Here is a 21,529-nt window from a genome sequence, read left to right on the forward strand (position 1 = left end):
GAAAGCTATGCCCTACAGCTTGAGTGGAAGCGGAACACTCACTTTCCCAGCTGTCAGCACGTGATTGCATTTAACCGAAGTGAACGTAACATGAAAGAATAGAGGTTGGCCCTATGACATCAGTGTGCATAAACGGATTGTGTGCTTATCTGAATTGCAAATATCCAGAGTTTACGTCCACTGACTTTAATGTAAAAAAACGGGACCTTGGTGGTAGGGTGCGGATAACCGAAGCCTGCACTTAACCCATGTGTACTTAGCTGGAGTCGACTGTACTGGTTGGCCAGGAGGCTGTGCATCCAATATATCTGAGGACAACTCAATGCTCTCTATCTCCTCCTGCTGGTTGATGGATGTAATCTCACTAATTTCTAAACTAGTAGTGATCTCACTAAAGTGGTCTCAAACTCAAACCCTTTGCAGGGCCACATTTTGGATTTGTAGGTACTTGGAGGGCCTCCGAAAAAACTGTTACTGTCTTATTAAAGAAATGACAATTCTGCATGAGGTAAAACTCTTTATAGTTTATAAAGCTTTCCTTTTAGCTAAGTCTTAATAATAATATTGTAATTTATAGCTAAAGAGACATATGATCATGAAACTTTTATTTTACTTTTGTGATTATAATAATAATAATAACTTTATTATTGTATACCGCAATACCATGCAAGTTCAATGCGGTTAACAATAGAAGAGACTGTACATTTACAGCGATGATACATATTACAGTGTTGTTACATTTACAGAGATGTTACATAAATAGCCGTATTAAAAAGGCATATACTAAAGAAGAGACTGTACGTATACAGCGATGTTACATGTTATAGCGGTGGTACATTTACAGTGATGTTGAATGTGAGGCAATGAAAAGGCAGGGCAGTTAGATAAAACAGAGATTGAGAAAGAGAGGCCATAGTGGCTTGGGGGGGGGGCCTAGTCAGAGGGAATGGAGGGATGTCGAGGTCAGGAGGGTGCAGGGAAGGAGGGAAGGCAGCGTTAGCGGAATTTGTCGAAGAGGTATGTTTTTAGTGACTTCCTGAACAGGTGGTAGGGCGGGGAGTTGGAGATGAGGGCGGTAAGGCAATTGTTCCATTTGCCCGCTTGGAATGCTAGGGTTCTATCAATGAATCTCTTGTAGAGGCAGCCTTTTAGGGAGGGAAAGGTGAATAGGTGGGCGTTTCGTGTGTGGGAGGGGCCTGCTATTTCAAGGTGCTCAGACAAGTAATAAACATACCAAGGGCCTCAAAATAGTACCTCCGGGCAGTGAGTATGAGACCACTTCATTAGTCTATGGATTCATCTGTTGATGTTGACAAGGAACAGTAATTTATGCTGCCAGGCATGAACTATACATTATAAAATACAGAGATAAAGCTTAATTTTATAGCTAAAGTACTCTAAAAGTATTTAACAAAATAGTTTATTATATTACCAAAAAATGTGAATGCAGAAAGATGGAACTTTTTTTTTTTTTTTAATTATGCCCCTTGACTCTCCTAGTTTCAATATGTGCTCTATCAGCAGTTGGAAAACATGAAATGGAACAAGAAACAAAAAGGAAAACAGCCACGGCAAATGAGGAAAATGGTAGCTCCAAATTCAAATGCCACTTTTCTACAATCTTGTCACCGGTGTATTGAGTCAGTCCCCTCACCACCCAAAAAAAATCCCAGTAAATTCCACTCCAGAACAAAAACCACATAGCAGAAGAGAAAGGGATTAAGCCAGTGACAACCATTTTGGGACTTTAACAGTGACAGCATCAAGCCCAGGAGATGAATAATACAGAAGAGAATGGACTGCCCTTCCCACGCTTGCACAATGATCTGAGAGAAGATGGGAAGCCGAGGGAGGACCCAAGTTAAAAACGGGGTGCCCAGTGCTAAATACTGCAAGACAACGTCACTATACTGGTTCCCACGCGCATGACTTGATGGGGGAAAGGCGCGGGGAGAAGAGAACCGAAGTCTGGCAGCTGGACCTGGGCTCTGACGAGGCCTGGAGAGCGGCCCCCGCGACCCACCTGCTTGGAGCTGAGCGCCGTGATGCTGCGGATTAGGGTCCCGAGCCTGGAGGTCCCCGAAAGTCTGCCAGCACCGGGCTGCGACTCCTGAAGCAGGAAGACCGGCAGAGAGCCCAGGGTTTTCGCCATTATGTCGCTCATCTCGCCGCGCCCTCGTCATTCTCAGAGCGGAAGAAAACAAACAATGAACCGGCCTCACGCCAGCCTCCACCGGAAGGCGCCATCTTCTCATTGACATCACGTCCTGTTGGTGTGTTTTGCCTTTTTTTTTTTTTTTTTTTTTTACACTAACAGCTTTATTCACCTGAACATAATACTGACGCCTGAGGGAAAATTTACCGACAGGGGGGCTCTTGAGAACTTCAGTTTGCACATTTTATGTGGAAATGTCTGCAACATCAGAAAGCAAAAGTATCCAGGATCTAGGGCAGACCACCTTAAGAATGGAATGTTCTTCTTTTATGACAGCAGCAGGCTGCCTTTTAGTGGGGAATCCCCATGCTCTTTCTCACTTCTCTGTAAAGTCCTGCCCCCCTATGATGCAGTACTTTTCTTCTGTGGGTGGGATTGGCAGAGAAGGACCAATGATATCAGCAAAAGGGCAGGATGACAGAAAATGAGTCAAAACAGTTGGTGCAAGTAGCAGAGCTAAATGGTAGGCAAGATAGTGGAAGCTGCTGGAGGGAGTGATTGGGGGGGACTGAAAGAGGCATAAAATACAATCAATATGTTCCAGAAAGGAGCAAAATAAATAGTAGACAAAGTAAAGTGAAGGGGTGAGGAGGGGACAGTGCCAGGAAACATCCATATTCTGTACTCCTTCCCCATCAAAAGTACTGGATCTGCCAAGATCCTGCAATTCTGACCCCAAAAAGAGCTGTATACACCTGGATACTGCATCTTTCACAACCTATAAGTAAAGAATCATCCATTCCCTGCACACATAGAAACATAAAGTATGACGGCAGAAAAGGGCCGGCAGCCCAACAAGTCTGCCCACTCAAGAACCCTCCCTCCTTTGAGAATCCATCTTTTAAGTAAAACTCTGCAGCAACCCCACCTGTTTGTCCCATTGTCTCTTGAAGTCGAGCAGATTACTGGCCTCGACTACTTGGCATGGAAGGTCATTCCATCGATCAATCACTCTTTCGGTGAAGAAGTATTTCCTGGTGTCACCATGAAATCTTCCCCCCTTAAGTTTTAGCGGATGCCCTCTTGTTGCCGTGGGACCTGTAAGAAAAAAGATTTCTTCCTCCACCTCAATGCGGCCTGTGATATATTTGAATGTTTCTATCATGTCCCCCCTTTCTCTGCGCTCTTCGAGAGAGTACAAGTGCAGTCTGCTCAGACGTTCTTCATATGGGAGATCTTTAAGTCCTGAGACCATCCTTGTGGCCATTCTCTGGATCAATTCCATTCTCTTCACATCCTTTTGATAGTGTGGTCAACAAAACTGGACACAGTACTCCAGGTAAGGTCTCACCAAGGATCGGTATAACGGCAGTATGACTTCAGCTCCTTCTGATGCAACACAGCATTTGTCTAGCTTTGGCTGAAGCTTTCTCCACCTGATTGGTAGTTTTCATATCCTCGTGGATGAGAACTCCCAAGTCCCTTTCTGCAACAGTTCTTGTTAAGTTCTCCCCGTTCAAGGTGTATGTTCTGCATAGATTTCCGCTACCAAGATGCATTACCTTCCATTTTTTGGCATTAAAATTTAGTTGAATCAAAAATAAGCCCCTCACATTCAATAACGTCAAAATAATATAATAATAAAAATGGAAAAGCAAAAAAGTGTAAATGTCAGAAATAGACATAAACAATTTACAAAACTTTATTCATTTCAGAAATATTATAATATGAAAAGTATCATTAACTTAATAAGACTATTATAAAATCAGTATAAAGATATATAAAAGACTCAAGCCCCACTAGCAAAAAATGTAAGCTTCATGATCATGAATGAAAAAGGGATCCCAATAGCAAAAGTTTCCACCCTTTAAACACTTTTAAATCTAGAAAATATCATCTATATAAACCAAGAAGAGTGCTCAGAAGCAAAAGCATCAATAGTAGAATAATAGATACAATTTTAAATGTATAAACAAACATGTATGCCAGCTTAAAAGATGCAAAAACGATTACATTCAATAACAGTTACAGACAAAGCAAACACAGGCAAAAAAAGCACATGAAAGGGTCACCTGACAATCAAGTGAAAATATCATGCAAAAAATAAAGAGTTCAATCAGGTAAAAAGTGAGAAAAAGTTCAGGCAAAATCCAAACAAAAACATAGTACTTTTCTGCCCAAACAGCAATATGATTTACTAATTACAACACCTTTGGATTTCCTGCTTAAAAAGAACCCCTATTGATATGATGGCTTATTAAATGTATTAGGAGGAGAAAAAAAGTGGAAAAAACATATTCCTGAACTCTATGTAGAAAATATCATTTCGGAAATCCAAAGCACACCTAAGTTTCATCCATAGAAAGTTGCATTCAACACAAGCTAAAACCACACTTAGACCAGTTTATCATTCGCCTACAATTTCTGCAATGTTTACATGTGGTCTGTCACCCTAGTAGTGTCTATCTCGAGTCTAACCCTAACCACGCCCGTGTTCCACTCATGTTCCACCCACGTCTACATACTTAGACGTGACTTTTAGTTGGGGGCACCTATAAACATGCAGACGTGACTTCGAACTCACGTCTATATTCTGAGGGCGCCTATCTCCATCTAAGTCCCAATTAACGCTTGTTAAGACCCTTAAATCGCTCATTAACTATTCAATTCTAACACCTAAACAGTAGGCGCCATTAGGTACACTTTGCAGAATCAGGGCCTCAGTCAAGGAAATTGATCAGATTTGTCAGACAAGACCTGCCTCTAGTGAATCCATGTTGCCTCAGGTCCTGCAACGCACTGGATTCCAGAAACTTCATTATTGTCTGTTTTAAAAGCATTTTCATGAATTTACTTATCACAGAAGTCAGACTTACCAGCCTATAATTCCCTACTTCTTCCTTACTTCCACTTAATCCTCCACTACACCAAGTACATTAGATAGATTGTGAGCCCATCGGGACAGATAGGGAAAATGCTTGAAGTACCTATATGTAAACCGCTTTGAGTGTACAAAAAGGCGGTATACAAGTCCCAATCCTTTTTGGTCAGACCCAATAAGTTAATCTTATGTTCTTATGAAAGAGAAACAGCACGCTACACTTTGGAATATAAAAAGAAAGCAATGTAAATTTACAGTAAAACTGCTTTTTCTGTTTATGAAATTAAAAATAAAATAATTTTTTTTCTACCTTTGTTGTCTGGTCATTTTATTCATGTTTATCCCAGTTTCTGCTTTCTTCTGTCTTTTCTTAATTTTCTTTCCAGGGACCACATCTTTCCAGGGACCACATATCTGCTCTTCTCCAGTCCTCCGGTACCATTCCCGATTCTAGAGAAGCATTGAAAAGATCAGCCAGCGGAACCACCATTTATAGAATCATGTCAACACCTAAAGTGGTCTTGGGTGCCAGTATGCATTGAAACCTTAGGTGTACTCTATTTATGCCAGAGTTTCTTGGCCTAAATGAATGTGTCTATGTTAGGCACCTATTGGCACCTACATGAAAATCCACCCATAATCCACCCCCTAGACACAAAACATGCCCGTGATCCACTCCATAACTACACCTTCTTTCTGGTAGGTGCCTTAGAGTAGATGCCTACTTCGAAGTGGTAAGTGCCTACCATCAAATTAATTGTGATTTAATTATTTTTTTTATTTTAATTTTCAATTAACAGCATCAATTAAGGTTTTTTAGATTAAGGACTCCTTTTACTAAACTGCATTAAAGCTTCTTTTTTAAAAATTAATCTTTATTCATTTTTAAAGCTCACAATAAGTGTAACATATAATACAATCATTTATACTTTAACATCACTTAATATATCATCAAATTCTAACTCGCATTAAATATCCCCCCTCCTTTATACCCAACAGTTATTCATACCAACCACAACCAACATTGAAATCAATGCAATCAACTACCCCATTCAAGCCACCCTAAAATTACTAGGAATAACAATCGACAGATGCTGCACCATGCAACCGCAAATCAATAAAACAATACAAAAATCATTCTCAGTCATGAGAAACTTAAGACAAATTCGTAAATTCTTCGAGAAAACTCAATTTCAGCTCATAGTTCAGTCCCTAATACTAGACCTACTTAACTACTGTAACATCCTCTATCTCCCTTGCCCTGCAACTATAACAAAACAACTACAAACTATCCAAAACACAGCACTAAGACTCATCTACTCATTGAAGAAACATGACCACATTACAGAAGCATATCTCAAATCACATTGGCTTCCAATACCAGAAAGAATACAATTTCAATTCTACTGTCTACTATTTAAGACTTTATACGGAGACAGTCCAATCTACCTGAATAATCGCCTCATCCACAACACCACAACCAGACATAGGAAAACTCACACCCCTTTCTCATACCCCCCAATTAAGGAGGTCAAACGTAAAAAACTATATGATGGCCTCCTGGCCACTCAAGCAGCCAAACTAGACAACCAAATCGCCAATCTACTGACGGCATCCCTCGACTACAAGACTTTTAGAAAAGAAATAAAGACCATACTCTTCAAGAAAGCCCTGAAAAAAGAAATAACACTGCAAGTTTCAATCACCACCTCTCACTAAAGCTAACTACCCAAACAAATAACCATACATAATTCTTACTCTTTGAAAATGTCCAAACTGGTTTTTTTTTGTTTGTTTGTTTGTTTTCTAGTAAGTTCTTGTTGTAATACATCCTTGATAATTATTTTGTGATCCGCCTTGAACTGCAAGGTAATGGCGGAATAGAAATCCCTAATGTAATGTAATGTAATAAGCAAAAGAAATCATAAAATATTTCCCCACCCCACCCTGGACATGTATGAGCGTCAGAGCATTTACCTCACTAGACGCTCTACCGCAGTTTAGTAAAACCCAGCATAAGTTATGGAATCTGGGCCTGTTTATTTTCCCATTATATAGTTGATCAATATTATTATAATCCGCAGTGAACTGAAAGGTATATGTGGAATATAAATGCATTTGTAATTTCTAACGAAGGAGTTTAAAATGGCAGAATGTCCTTGAACTTAGGTGACCTCTGCTCACACCTCACGTGCATTCTGATAATACCTCTCCTGTTCCCTGATTATTTTATTCTTAATATGCCACTTTTTTAAATTGCAAGAAAGTAATTTGAGAAGCTTGTGATGGTAATTAGTGCATCTTTATTCTGTTTCTGACTACACATGGTGTGCATGATTTTCCATTATTTTAATAATATTAAGTACTGTATATTTATGCTGTTGCTAGTCAGGAAAAAGCTGAGCCACAAAGGTTTTGCAAGATCTCATTTAAAAAAAATTCCTTGCTATCAATCTGCTTTTTATGTGCATTAATTAACCTTAAAAATGTTGTAACCAACTTGAGAGAGTATCTGCAGTGCCACAAACAGTAGACAAGATTTTAAAAAAATCTGACAGGAAATTGAAATACTTCAATAGTATGCTGACCTAATAATGCAAGAGCAAATGCTCTTTATATAATCTCTTTCCAGTGTTTCTCAGTATGAATATTGAATATGAATAATGGACATTGAACTTTAACATAACAAATAACAAAAGAAGCAACATAAAATCAGAGATCAAGTGTTTATTAAGTAAGATTTAGTACTAGGCCCTCTGATTATTCATATTCAAATTTAAATTACTATTCAGCTGAAAGTCAAAGTAGGCTTTTATAGGAAAATCTGGCCTAACACATCCTGAATTCTCTAGAATTAGCATCACTAATATCTGTAAGTAGTATAATGGGTACACCTCATGTCAAAATGATTGACAGCTGTCAGAGATAAGGATCGACCAATCAGGGTTCACTTCTGGGTTAAGCCCCGCCCACACCCCGCCCCACCCACCCATTTCCCCGCCCCACTCTCCGCCCATGCCCCGCCCCTCCCATATGAATGAATGGTGGTAGCCCCACCCATGGCCCCACCCCACTCTCCACCTATGCCCCGCCCCTCCCATAAGAATGAATGGTGGTGGCCCCGCCCATTCCCCACCCCCTCATGTCCCGCCCCAATATAAACTCTTCAATACTGGTGTAATAAGATCATTCCTGGTGGTGCTGTGTCCATGGAGGGAAAAATAGGGGGATGGGTTCCCTGTATATGGGTGGGGGGAGGGGACAGAGAGGGGCATGTTAATTGTAGGTTTGTGAGTATGTGGGGTAGAAAGAGGTGGCAGTGTTCATGATGGGAGAAAACAAAAGAGAGGGACAAGCTGGCCTTGTGAATTGAGGGGACAGTCGGGGACAAAAGAGAGTATAATGGGTACACCTCATATCAAAATGATTGACAGCTGTCAGAGATAAGAATCAACCAATCAGCGTTCACTTCTGGGTTAAGCCCCACCCACACCATGCCCCCGCCTGCCCCTTGCCCCGCCCCACTCTCCGCCCATGCCCCGCCCCTCCCATATGAATGAATGGTGGTAGCCCTGCCCATGGCCCTGCCCCGCCCATGGCCCCACCCCATTCTCCACCTATGCCCCGCCCCTCCCATAAGAATGAATTGTGGTGGCCCCGCCCATGCCCCACCCCCTCATGTCCCGCCCCAATATAAACTTTTCAATACTGGTGTAATAAGATCATTCTTGGTGGTGCTGTGTCCATGGAGGGAAAAATAGAGGGATGGGTTCCCTGTATATGGGTGGGGGGAGGGGACAGAGAGGGGCATGTTAATTGTAGGTGTGTGAGTATGTGGGGCAGAAAGAGGTGGCAATGTTCTTGATAGGAGAAAACAAAAGAGAGGGACAAGCTGGCCTTGTGAATTGAGGGGACAGTGGGGATAAAAGAGAGGGAAGGTCTAGCGATATGAGTGTGTGGAGGGCAGAGTCAGAAAGAAGTGGTAGTGTGCTTTAGGTGAGGAGGCAGAGAGATGAAGAGGTTAGCTGTGTGCATTAGAGGGACAGAGGGAGAGATGAGCTGTCAATATGTTGTGGGAGGACAGAAGGACATATTGGCTGTAGGTGTTTGCTTAGGACAGAGAGAGGTGGCAGTGTGCATTTGGGAAACAGACAGAGAGAAGGGAGCACAGTCTGGTATTGGGGAGGGATATGTTGACTATAGAAATGTGAGTTTGAGAGGCAAAAAGAGATGGCAGTGTGTGTGGTGGTCAGGGGGAACAAAAGAGAGACACGGTCTGACCATATGAATTAGAGATGAGAGAGAGGGATGGGATGGCTGCATGATTTTTTTGTGGGCTGTGGCAAAAAAAGATAGTAAAGAGCATTAGGTGAGAGTAGGCAGAAAGATGAAGAGGCTGGCTGTGTCCATAGGGGACAGAGGGAAGAACGGCTCTATGTGCTCTATGTGCATGGAGGTTCTGAGAGGGACATTCCAGCTTTAAGGGGTACTGAGAGGGGCATGCTAACTTTAGGGTGTGTGTATGTAAGAGAGAGACAGGAAGCACATAGATGGACAGGGTGGACATGTGCATTGAGAAACAGAAAGGGATCGTTTTATTTTACTGTTTATGTATTAAATGTTTATGTTTATTACGAATTTGCAATACTGCCTATTCAGACAAGCAGGTCTTGGCTGGTTACAATTCTAAAAACAGTTAAAACAACACAGGAAAAGAAATCCATTCAAAGACAGGAAAGAGAATCATCTGCATTCGTATCAGAGACACAGGCAACATTAAAACAAGTATGCAAATGAATCAGTCTGGCAAGTCATCTTCACACCATCCATCTCTAAAGGCCAAATTAAAAACCATGCCATGGTCCCTATACTCTTCTGAACCTCTACCTAATTATGTTCTAGGCTTTTTAATACTGTACCTTTTACTGTACATTTTCTGACATTTCAGAGTCATGTGGCTAGTGGCACATAACTAATAAATGTGACAACTTTGTAAAATTTGGTTTGGTGTGACCCAAGAATTAGGTAAGCTTGAAAGTGTGCCCCCCAAATGAAAAAATATTGAGAAGCATTTACTGTATAATTTAAGAAAACCCCACATAAATTATGTTTCCAGTAGGATAACTATACCCTGCTTACAGGTTTAACATAAGGGCTTCTGCCTCTTTCATCAGCTGAGAATACTGCAATCAGCCAATTAGAAGGAAACATGTCACTACTCTTTAAGACGCTGATGTCTGGCGTGACCTATCAAGGGCCTATTTACAGCTCGTCGGGGAAAAGCTCCAGTCACCTTTCGCTTTGCCCGAGCCTGGTGACGTCAGCGTGTGCATTGAGCCTCTTCTTTTTCCCGGAGCTGTCATCAGGGACGAGCACATCACTGTCTTCTGGCGAACAATAGGGGCGCGCTCCCTTCAGCGCCAAGGAGTTCAGCACCACGGGCTCCGAACAGCTCCGCATCAATCCCAGAGAGCCGACGGAGGTTGGCAGAGCTTAGCCAAAGCTCTGCTCCTTCCCAATCCCCCCCGGCCGAAAGCGGTGCTTGGCAGCTCTCAGGCTCCAGCAGCAGGATCCCCGGACGAGCCGGTGTACCGCTTTCTTGAAGGGCAGGAGCTTTCTCAAAGATGGGTCCACGGCTGCCTGTTTGCATCCTAGTCCTGGCGCTGGTAATATGCCAAACGCAAGCTTTTCCCACGCCTGATTGGAATAAAGGTAAATACAGAACCACGGAATAAGGATCGGATTAATAATAAGAACTTCTTCCCAAAATCTGTCCACATAGAGGCGAATTCAAGTTTTTAAATAGAAACCAACAATTGCGAGTTACATCGTTATTTTACAAAAAAATAAAAATAAATGAATCTAAGAAGTTGAAAGAGAACGTGAGGTGTGAAAGGGAGGAGATTCAAATTAATTCTCAGTCAAGTCACTGCTATAGTAACGCGTTAAATCGATTTGTTCACAACAGCCCTAGGAGTAGAACCATGAAATTGTCTAGTCTAGAAAAGCATGGTGATTTTCTGTGCACTGTAATGTCAGATACGCGTTTCTGTTCAAGAGCCTCTTATGTCATCGACCTTTCAGTATTTAAATCTGATCAAGCTATGTTAATTTTCGCCGAATGATAGGTATGCTACAATGTTGTGTGTTTTAACCCAAATTTATACTGTTATATATGGGTTTAAATTATTTATTTATGCAAAATGTTATTTGTATGTCCATCTCCATCATAAAATTCATATGTATTCCAGATAAAGCGGAACAAAATAGAGAGCTAAGTGTAGAAAGACCCTTGAAGGAACAGGTAAGTGAAACAGAATGTTGTATATTATTTGTAACTGAAAATAATTTTACTAATATTCACTTTTAGAAACAGTCTTTGTGCTTTCAGATACTGAGTTAGCATAACAGATATGAATAAAATGTTTTGGAAGGAATGATAAGTGGCTACTGCACTGACTTACGAAATTGTAACTTTGCTGTAAATGTACAGTCTCTTCATCTGTTAACCGCATAGAACTTCCATGGTAATGCGGTATACAAGAATAAAATTGTTATTATTATTATAGAAATGCTCTGCTCTGAGACAAGAATAAAAAGTCCGAGAGCTTGTCTCGACGGACGGCTCTAACGCGGAGCTGGGAGGCCCGCGGGGCCGTCCGTCGGGTAAGGTTTAGTGAAGGGGGGCAGGGTTAAGGTAGGAATAAAGGTTTTGAATCGGGAGGGTAGAGGCCTTCCCGCTGAGGGATTGGCCTCTGATAGGTTAAGTCGCGGCCGTGGGGTGGGGTGGGAGGGTATATAAGGAGGGATCTCGGAGGACCTTAACGGTTTCCGGTCCTCTGAGACAACTTTCCCGCCCTCCCGCCCGTTGGTACCTGGGGGTGAGTGTTTGCTTCAGTTGGCGGTATCTCGAGGTACTGGCGGCTGGTCTCATCATGGGGATGAGCGGTGGGCCGGTTGGGAGCCGTGCCTGGTGGGTCGGATGACCCTGGACAATGGGGCATGTGGGGACATGCCACCCCTCGGACCCTTGCTTAGATGGCAGGGTCGGGGGCCATTTACATCTGAGTCAGTAGCTCGGGTTCTGGGTCGCAATGGTGATACCATTGTGCGGGTTTAATGGATAAACTGTTATTTAATGTTGTTTGTAATGATATTTATAATATGTACAATGTTATTCTAATATGTTAATTTTTCAATAAACAGGGCTGTGGCCAGGTTTCTCCACGCAGGTTTACGTGTCTTCTTGGGGTTTGGTTAGGGGTTTGATGGGCAGGAAGATGTTAGCATTAAGAAAGCGGGCCGCTCCAGCTTCCGCTGTTATTCAGGATGCCTTTCTGCCTGGTGGCTCTCTGTAAGCCCTGGGGAAGACACTATAGGGCTCATTTTCAAAACAGAAAGATGTCTGAAAAATGGCATAAAGTGGCATTTGGACGTTTTTCTCACCAAAATGTCCAAGTTGCCATTTTCCAAACTAACTTTCTAGTTGCGTTGCTCGGCTTTTTGACTGCAGTGTGTCTAAATCTCAAGGGGCATGTTGGAGGCATGTCAGGGGCGTGATTTGGGCGGGCTTAGCTCTTGGACGTTTTGGAATGATAACCGAACATTTTACAAAATGTCCAGGGCACAATTTGGATGTTTGGGGCTAGACCTGTTTTAAAAATGCATAAGGGTGCCCAAAAAGGTGCCAAAACCGGCCAGATGACCACTGGAGGGATTAAGGCATGGCCTCTTCACACTCCCCCAGTTGTCTTGAACTCCTCCAGCTCCCCAAACATCTCATTCAGAGCATTCTGCCACATGTTCCGCCAGGTCCTCTTCAATCTGCAGAACAATTGGAGTTACAAATTCTGTCAGGCAGCTAAAAATGGTAGTGTCTAGAGACAGTCTATTTCATTGTATGGGGCCAAGGGAATGGAATAAGCTTCCTGAGTATATTGAACAGCAGCAGAATATACAGAACTTTAAAAAACAAACAAACTGTTGAAGCGGCACCTTTTTTGCCAGATGAAAGATAAGGTTTGAGACTGTGTTATTAATGAAAAGAAGAAGATAGTAAGGTGCTGGTCGCCTGTGTATTTGATGGTTTGTATTTCTTGTATTATGGAAGTTTTTGTGGGTGTATGCAATGTTTGATGTAATGTTATAGTTTTTGTATGTAAGTTTGTAACTCACCCTGGGTAAAGGCAGGATATAAATGAACAAACAAACACTACATTCCATCCTGTATTACAGCTTTAGATGCTACACAGAAACATTTCAACAGAGCAGAGGGGCACCCTGGGGGGTACTGCAGTGAATGTCACTTTAAAAAGTCCTAGATACAGATCTCACATAACCTGCTTATATTATATGATGAGCCCTCCAAAATCCACCCAAACCCTACTATATCCACATAAAGATGACACCTGCAGGCATAAGGGCTATTGTTGTGGTGTACAAGTGGGTACAGTAAACTTTGAGTGGGTTTTGGAGGGCACACCATATACTATAAGCAGACTGGCAAGACTTTTTAAAATGATGTTCACTGCAGTACCCCCTAGGATGTGCCTCTGCTCTGCTTAGATGTCTGTGTGGCCAGTTTGCTAAGAATGTTGGCTGCTTGAACATCCCAATGGCTTGTTTTATTGCTTTTTTCATTTGGACATTTTTGTATTCAAAAATGGCCAAAAAAAGATAGACAAAAAAAAAACACAAAAATTGTGGAACAGGATCGGATGTACCAGTTGTAGTTTAATAAGAGTTCAAAAAATCATAAAAGCAATCCACTGTATGGGGAGAGGGGATGGGGGGTTGGGGGTCCCGGATGTGGTGAAATATTATCAGGCTGCTCAGCTGCGCGCCCTTTTAGAATGGCAGACACAGACGCCGAAACCGTGGGTGGAAATTGAGCAAGGGTTAAGTGAGGGGGTACCTTTGTTACATCGGCCGTGGGTGCCTGGTAGGGCGCGACTGGTAGTGGGGGTATCCTCGGTAGTGACTTCTTTGAGGGTCTGGAATCAGACCAGAGCTTGTTTATTGGGGAGTAGGCGACATTCCTGGTATACTCCGTTGAGACACAACCCTGACTTTCCACCAGGAAGGGATGGGGGAGTGTTTGCAGACTGGGGGTCACGGGGCTTAGTTTGTGTGGGACAGTTGTGGGACCCGGTTCTGGGCGGTGTTAGACCCTTTACGGAACTCAGGGGCAAGTATGGGTTTGGGATAAGGGATTTGTTCCCCTACCTGCAGGTTCTCCATTATATCAGGGCCTCGGGTCTTCTGGGAGACTTGAGGGGTGGTAAGATGCCCTTTGAGCTGCTATTGGGTCCAGTGCTTCGGAAGGGAGCTCTCTTTGCAGTATATAGGTGCCTTAATTGTCGGGGGCTCCCCTTCCCTACATGAGGGCTTGGGAAGATGATTGTGGTTCAGCTATTCCCTGGGACACTTGAGGTGACATATGGTCGGAGATCTCCTCGGCAGGTATAGCTGCTTTGCTAATCAAGAATGGTTACAAGGTCCTCTTTCGGTGGTACTATACCCCTCAGGTTGTGGCTCGTTGGCAGGGAGGTGCGAGTGACTTATGTTGGAGGGGCTGTGGGGAAGTGGGTACATACTTTCATATGTGGTGGCAGTGTGGGCAGGTGTGTGGATTCTGGACTGAGGTTTTTGTTCGGGTGTCCCGGATCTTAGATGTCCAGATACCGGCTGATTGGCGACACGCCTTGTTGTTTTGGCATCAGTTGGATTTGACTTGGGGTGACTATTTTGTAAGTTGGCATTCATTGCTGCTAGATTGGCCATTGCCTCTCTGTGGAATCAGGCGCTCCCTCCCACGTGGGCCCTGGTGGAGCAACGCTTGCTAAATTGGCAGAACCTTTATCACTTAACGGCTTTGCGTCATGGTAAATTACATGGCTATGCTCATATCTGGCGTTGTTTTCGGGCTTCTGTGGGGGTTTGTGGTAGGGGTGGCTAGGGGCTTTGGGTTTGTTTTGGAGTAGGACTGGATGGGCGATACTTGGGGGGATCCCATAACCATATTCCTTTTCACGTTTTGGTTTCTGTTTGGAATAGATTGTTTCTCAACCTTATTGAGAGATGTTGGTATTGTGCTCTGTCCCTAGGGGGGTGGGTGGGGGGTATGGGCTATGATTTGGTGGGTATTTTTGATTGCTCTTATTAGTCTGTGGGACTTGCACATGTTTCTGTTGTTATTTTGGAGCGAGGTATTTTGCTCTATGTATCTTTGTTCCTGCGTTTCCTGTGAAATTGTACTGTTTGGAGTGTATTTCAATAAAAGCTTTTCATTGAAAAAAAAAAAAAGCAATCCACAAAGGATATAAACAGTCACAAGTGGCCCACAGTAAAATCCAAATAATATATAAAATTATAAGTGACCCGACATGGACTGTTTTTTGGCAAAACTAAAAAATGCTTTCATCAGGGGTCTTAATGGGTATAAAACAATATAAAAGTCACAAAAAATCCAACAGTGGAAATTTGTGTGTGTATGCTGCCTGATTTCAGCCTTTTAACTACAGTAAAACCTTGGTTTGCGAGCATAATTCATTCCAGAAGCATGCTTGTAATCCGAAGCACTCGTATATCAAAGCAAATTTCCCCATGGGAAATAATGGAAACTCAGAAGATTTGTTCCACAACCCAAAATTTTAATACAAAAAACTATTCATACTTGTATTGCAAGCCCTCGCTCATTTAGAACAATCACTACACTCCCGCAGCGTCAGAGAGAGAAGAACCATTGGCTCAGTTTTGATGTTGTGACACTTGTATACTGTATGTACTCGTATTGCAAGACCTTGCTTGTTTAGAACAGTCACTACAATCTTGCAGTGTCAGAGAGAGAAGAGCCATCGGCTCATATGTGATGTTTATATATACTGTATGTACTTGTATTGCAAGACATTGCTTGTATATCAATTTAAAATTTAATAAAATGTTTTGCTTGCCCTGCAAAACATTGCAAACCAAGTTACTTGCAATCCAAGGTTTTACTGTACTTGGATTTTTTGTGACTTTTATATTGCTTTTTATATATAAGATAGCCAAGGACCCATTAAGACCCCTAAGGAAAGCATTTTTAGTTTTGCTGAAACACGGCCCATGTCAGGTCACTTCTAATTTGATATATTATTTGTTTTTTATTGTGGGTCGCTTCTGACTGTTTATATACTTTGTAGATTGCTTTTATTTATTTTATTTTTTTTTGGACACTTAGGGACTCATAATCGAAATGGCAATACGCCTAAAAACCGGCCTAAATTGGCACTTAGACAATCAGTGAGACAAGTTGTCCAAGTGCCGATAATCGAACCGGGTTTTAGATGTATCTAAAAATGACTTAGGCCTTCACAGTGCTGTAGTATGCCCAGAGCTAAAAGAGGTGTTTTAGGAGGAGTGGTGAGGGCAGGATTTGAGTGGGACATGGGCCTACCTAGACTTACTCCCTCTTTTACTAAGGTGTGCTAACCAATTAGCAAGCGCTAATCGAATTAGCGTGCGTTAAACGCTAACGTGTCCATAGACTAACATGCACGTGTTAGCGTTTAGCGTGCGCTAAATCGATTCGAACGCGGTAATCGGTTAGCGCACCTTAGTAAAAGAGGGCCTTAGTCGTACTGCATGTATAACCAAAAGTTTTACAACATTGCCTAGACGGAACTTGGACGTTGTGACTTAGGCCATCTAAAACCAGGTCTAAGTCCACAGAAGGTATCCAAAGTGACCAGATAACTACTGCAGACACAAAGTACAGACCCCCACACACTGTCCAGTGATCACTGACCCCCACCCCCATAAAAATCCTAATAATAACTTTACATATCTGGCTCCAGAACATCAGCACCTGGCAGCCTGGCATAGGAAAGCCTAGTAGAGCTGCACACAGGTGGCTTAAGTGGTCTTGGAGGTGGGTTAGTGAACATGGAGAGGAGGACCCAGGCCCATAAGCCACTCTAATCTGTCTCAATAGCAGTCTATGGACTTTTTCTCCTGGAACATGTTTAAACCTTTTTTAAGCCCAGTATCGGTAACTACTGTTACCACATCCTACAGCAATGAGTTTCAGAGTTATTTCCCTCTATTTGTTTTAAAGGTATTTCCATTTAGCTTAATCGACTGCCCCCTAGCCTTCATAATTATTGAAAGAGTAAAAAAATTGATTCAATTTTGGTCATTTTATACCACTCAGGATTTTGTAGACCTCAATCAAATCTATTTCAAACTGAGGAGCCTTAACATTTATAGTCTTTCTTCATGAGAGGAGTTCCATTTTGGTCATTCTTCTTTGAACCTTATCTAATTCTGCTATATCTTTAAACACAAAACTCAAGGTGAGGTTGTATCATGGAGCGATACAAGGCATTATAATATTCTTGGTCTTATTTACCACCCATTTCCTAATAATTCCTAGCTTCCTGTTTGCTTTTTTGGCCACTGCCACACATTGGGGGGGACATTTTTAGCATATTGTCTATGATGAAACCTAGATCTTTTTCTTGGGTGCTGACCCCTAAGGTGGACCCTAGTACAGTAGGATGCCAATTATCCAGACTAACTAACATTGGTAGAAAGCAGTCCAGATAATGGAAAATCTGGATGATTGGACATAAGTGTTAAGTGTGGAAGACATTTTTAAAATAAATAAATTCCTTTTTGATTGGGTGGATATGAGGGTTAGGTAGCACATGAATGCAGTTGGGGGATGATAGGTTGGTAGTATGCAGTTTTGATGAGAGGAATGGGAAGGGGAGTGGAATTGCATGGGGAAGGATGGTTAGGTAGTAGAATGGTAAAGGGGGTTGATGGGTGAAGGCTGTTCTGAGGAGTTTTGGTGGGCTTGGGTAATTTAGGGGGTGTGAAGGGAGTGGGGAGGTAGTAAGGTGGTGGTTGGGTTGGTTGAAAGCCAGCTATATTGTTAGGGAAAAAGTATCTTGGGTTTAAGGTTGTAAAGTTTGGTACCTGTGTTGGGCTGTGAGGTTGGTGAGGCTGCTCTGTTCTGGAAAGGTGGGGTATTATTGGGCTTCTTGGGTTCATGGCTGTTTTTCTGTGACAGAGCTTTGGTATGGGGAAATATAGTTACACCACATTTAAGAGGAAGGCAACATAGTTGCAGGTGGCTATCCAATAGGTGCAGGACAGATTCACCAATAAGAAATCCAAAAAGGCAAAGGGATGAGGAGTTACAATGTCATAGAAGGAGGTTATATATAATTACAAGGAGGAGACAATTACAGGTTCACAATTGGATTAAGGAACTTGCGAAAAAGGACAAGAGAGGCAGTGGATTGTTGCTAGATCCTTGTTTAGAGGGAAAGCAGAGTTGCTGAGTTGATAGAAGTTTATCAAACAAATATGTTTTCAGTCTTTTCCTTAAGGTGAGGTAGTTCAACTCTGTTCTTATAGATGATTGCAGCATCCCATCCACCCAGAAGCAGCTTTTGGAAGTAAGAAAATGGGCTTTTAAATATATCTGAGTACAAGTGTATGTTAGAGTGTAAGCTTTTAACATTCAACTCATCGATACAAACCCCTGATGAAACCTAGTTTGGGGCGAAACATGGACCACGTTGGGTATTTTGGACTCAATAAAGTTGACATTTTATTTATCTGGGATCTGCTTCTCTGCTTCTATTTGTCTTCCCCTTCCTGGTGCATCCTGGGATGCACCAGGGAGGGGCCTAAGGACCTGATTGGTCCAGATACCTAAGGCCCCTCCCATAGAATAAACGTTAGGCACCTAGGACAATCAGGACCTTAGGTCTTCTTCTCAGTACATCCTGGGATGCCCTGGGAGTGGTATAAGACTCCGATTGGTCCAGATGTCAAAAGTCAAAGGGAGTGGGCATCCCTCTTGCTGGCCATCTTCTAAAGGTATTGGGGGGGGGGGCTCAAGGGTGTCAGGGTGTGATTTTGGAGTGTGGGGGGAATGTAAGGTGGGTGCTTGAGTGTGGGGTAGGGTGTTGGGGAGTATCCAAGAATGTTGGGGAGTGTCAAGGAGTATGTGGAGGATGTCAGGGAGTGTCTAGGGGTGTTGGAATGTCAAGTGGAGTGTCAGAGAGTATCCATGGGGTGTCACGGAGTGTCAGGGTGTTGGAGTGCCAGGGGTGGGGGAGGTGGAGGGGGGTTCAGGGAGTGTCAAGGGTTCAGGGGATTGAGGAATCAATAGGTCCAGTGGCAGGACAGAGTCAAAAAAGGGTGTGTGGAAATGGACAGGTCATGGGCAGATCAAGGGCTGCATAAGTTACTCACATAGTAACCACACCTAAATTTAGATGCAGGCTATATGCTGCAGCTCCCAGGCATATGCTCTATTCTATAAACTGCACCAAATTTTAAGTGTGGCTTATAGAATAACACATTATCAGCACCAAATATAGAATTTACCAGTAAATCCAATAACATACCTTAGTAAAAGGAGCTCTTACTATTATATCCTAATTGTTCATGGAGCAGTTAATTTAATTGTTGCTATACTTGATTTTAAAGTGCATTATAAAACTTGGTGATTTTCATTTCCTTTTCTGTTCCATTAATAAGATTTCTGAGGCAGATACAGTGAGCAAAACACATGCTGCAGGTAAATCCCTCATTTTTAAAGAACCTAAATTTTATTATATGGTATATGATTAATTCACAAAATAAGCATGTATATTTTTTTTCTGTTACTATCTTCTAGAAAGCAATACCGATTTAAGCAATGACTCTTTTGCTGATGACTTGAGACTTCTGATGTTAGCAGTGGAAAAAGAGAGGAAGGAGGGTAAAGGTGACTCGATAAGAAGCTCCCTCAATGATCAACAACATGCTTTGGATGGTGGAGACTCAACAAAGAGCCGCAAGCTAGTGGATGACTATGACTCTACCAAAAGTAGAGTAGTTGATAAGTTTTCTGGTATTTGTCCTCAAATTGCTTCTAGTTGAAAATTATGGGCAAATGATGCCAAACTACATAGTTCCTAATAGAAAACTGATTTAAAAAAAAAAAAAAAAAAAAGCTTCATGTGTAAATTTAAGAATCTGCAAAAAAAAATTAACATGGGAGCACTTAGGACTGGATTCTCTAAATGGCTCCATTATCTGCGTCCGCCTTAAAAGTGGCTGTTGATTGCGTGTCAATCACATGACCGCTCCATATAGACAATTGTACCTCCGGCAAAGATAGGTGCCGAAATGTAGGCCACGGTTTTCAAGGCCTACATTTCCGGTGCCTATCTTTGACGTGAATCGCGTATCTGGCAAAGAAAGGCACTGGAAATATAGACCAGGGTTTACATTTCTAGCGCCTTCCTTTGATATGAATCATGCCTCAGGAGGCACCTACTGGCACCTAATGTCACTTCCAGCATTAGACACAGCTACAGTGGCATTAGGCACCAGTAGACGCCTACGAAGGCATGATTCTGGCACCGTATGTTTAGGCTCCAGTAGGCGCCTTGTCATTTTTCTTAAGTCTGCTTTTAAACAGTGTTTTGGACTTAACTTAGATGCCTGTAGGGAGTAGGGTTACCATATGGCTTCAGCAAAAGGAGGATGAATTGAGGCATCCAGGTTTTACTTCCATTGCTTTCAATGGAACTACAGTCCAGATGTCTCAATCTGGAGCCACATGGTAACCCTAGTAGGGAGCCTACTGGTGCCTAAATTAAAGCGTCGTTTATAGAATATGGGCCTTACTGCCTCCTATTCAGGAGGTACTAAGTGCTTATGTGTTAACCTTGCATTATCCAGTTAGCAGGCTCTAATCCTAATGTGCTAACATAATTTTTAAACATTGAAAATGCATGGGCTAATGTGCAAAAACAGGCAAAATACCACAAAATGCTTTAACATGTTCTGTGGTGGCTTGCCATCATGCACCAACCGGAAATTAAGGGCTTAGCGTCCTTTAGTAAATAGACACCTAAGTTGGATTCATAAATAATGCACACATGCTTGCTTTTATCCGAAGTAGAGGGCCGATGCTCAAAACCTAATTCCGGTGCTAAAGGCGATTAGCACCAGCATCGGTGTGCCACCCGATTCTCTAATGCAGTGTCCCGCAAACCTTTTGATGCCATGGCACATTAAACTTGGTGCCACGGCTGGAGGGCATCCAGAAGTGCATGAACATTGAATCCACACATGCACAGAGGCCCTCCTGCTGTGACCCTAAGCTTATTTCTATGCCGGTAGGGGTTACTGTTGGAGGAGAGAGGAGGGGAGAGGAGGAGAGACACCGGTGAGGAAGAGAGGTGCCAGCACCAGCTGATAGCCTACAGGACGTGCCTCTCTCTGTGAGAGGCATATCCTCTAAATAGGCAGCCAGCGCCTTTCCTCCTTGCTGGCATCTCATGGCGCACCTACAATCTGGCCTGGCACACAGTTTGTGATCCACTGCTATAATGGTTTCAGCATAATCACCACCGGTGTCAGGTCAAAAGCGCGCCGGGACAAAGGCGCGAGCAGACAATTGAGCGCAGCGCGGAGGCGCGCGCCAAAGAAAATTACTG

The 21,529-nt window shown here is 42.6% G+C and overlaps 2 protein-coding genes across 5 annotated transcripts in view; one reads left to right on the forward strand and one right to left on the reverse strand.

Annotated features, from left to right (window-relative positions):
• AP4E1 (adaptor related protein complex 4 subunit epsilon 1) overlaps nt 1–2,496 on the reverse strand; it is an 86,404-nt gene extending 83,908 nt beyond the window's left edge. For 2 of the 4 annotated variants that reach the window (XM_033920354.1, XM_033920351.1), the window contains exon 1: nt 2,024–2,263. In XM_033920354.1, coding sequence (XP_033776245.1) covers nt 2,024–2,164 — 141 coding nt within the window. In that variant the 5' untranslated portion in view covers nt 2,165–2,263. Of the gene's footprint in view, nt 1–2,023; nt 2,264–2,327 lie in introns of those variants that run through there. The other 2 variants (XM_033920352.1, XM_033920353.1) reach the window with 2 other exon arrangements.
• Nucleotides 2,497–10,660: 8,164 nt separating this feature from the next.
• SCG3 (secretogranin III) overlaps nt 10,661–21,529 on the forward strand; it is a 45,001-nt gene continuing 34,132 nt past the window's right edge. Inside the window, exons 1-4 of the mRNA XM_033920751.1 lie at nt 10,661–10,748; nt 11,288–11,340; nt 19,578–19,617; nt 19,717–19,932. Coding sequence (XP_033776642.1) covers nt 10,661–10,748; nt 11,288–11,340; nt 19,578–19,617; nt 19,717–19,932 — 397 coding nt within the window. The remainder of the gene's footprint in view (nt 10,749–11,287; nt 11,341–19,577; nt 19,618–19,716; nt 19,933–21,529) is intronic.

Source organism: Geotrypetes seraphini, chromosome 14 (assembly GCF_902459505.1).
Source record: "Geotrypetes seraphini chromosome 14, aGeoSer1.1, whole genome shotgun sequence".
Classification (NCBI taxonomy): Eukaryota; Metazoa; Chordata; class Amphibia; order Gymnophiona; family Dermophiidae; genus Geotrypetes; species Geotrypetes seraphini.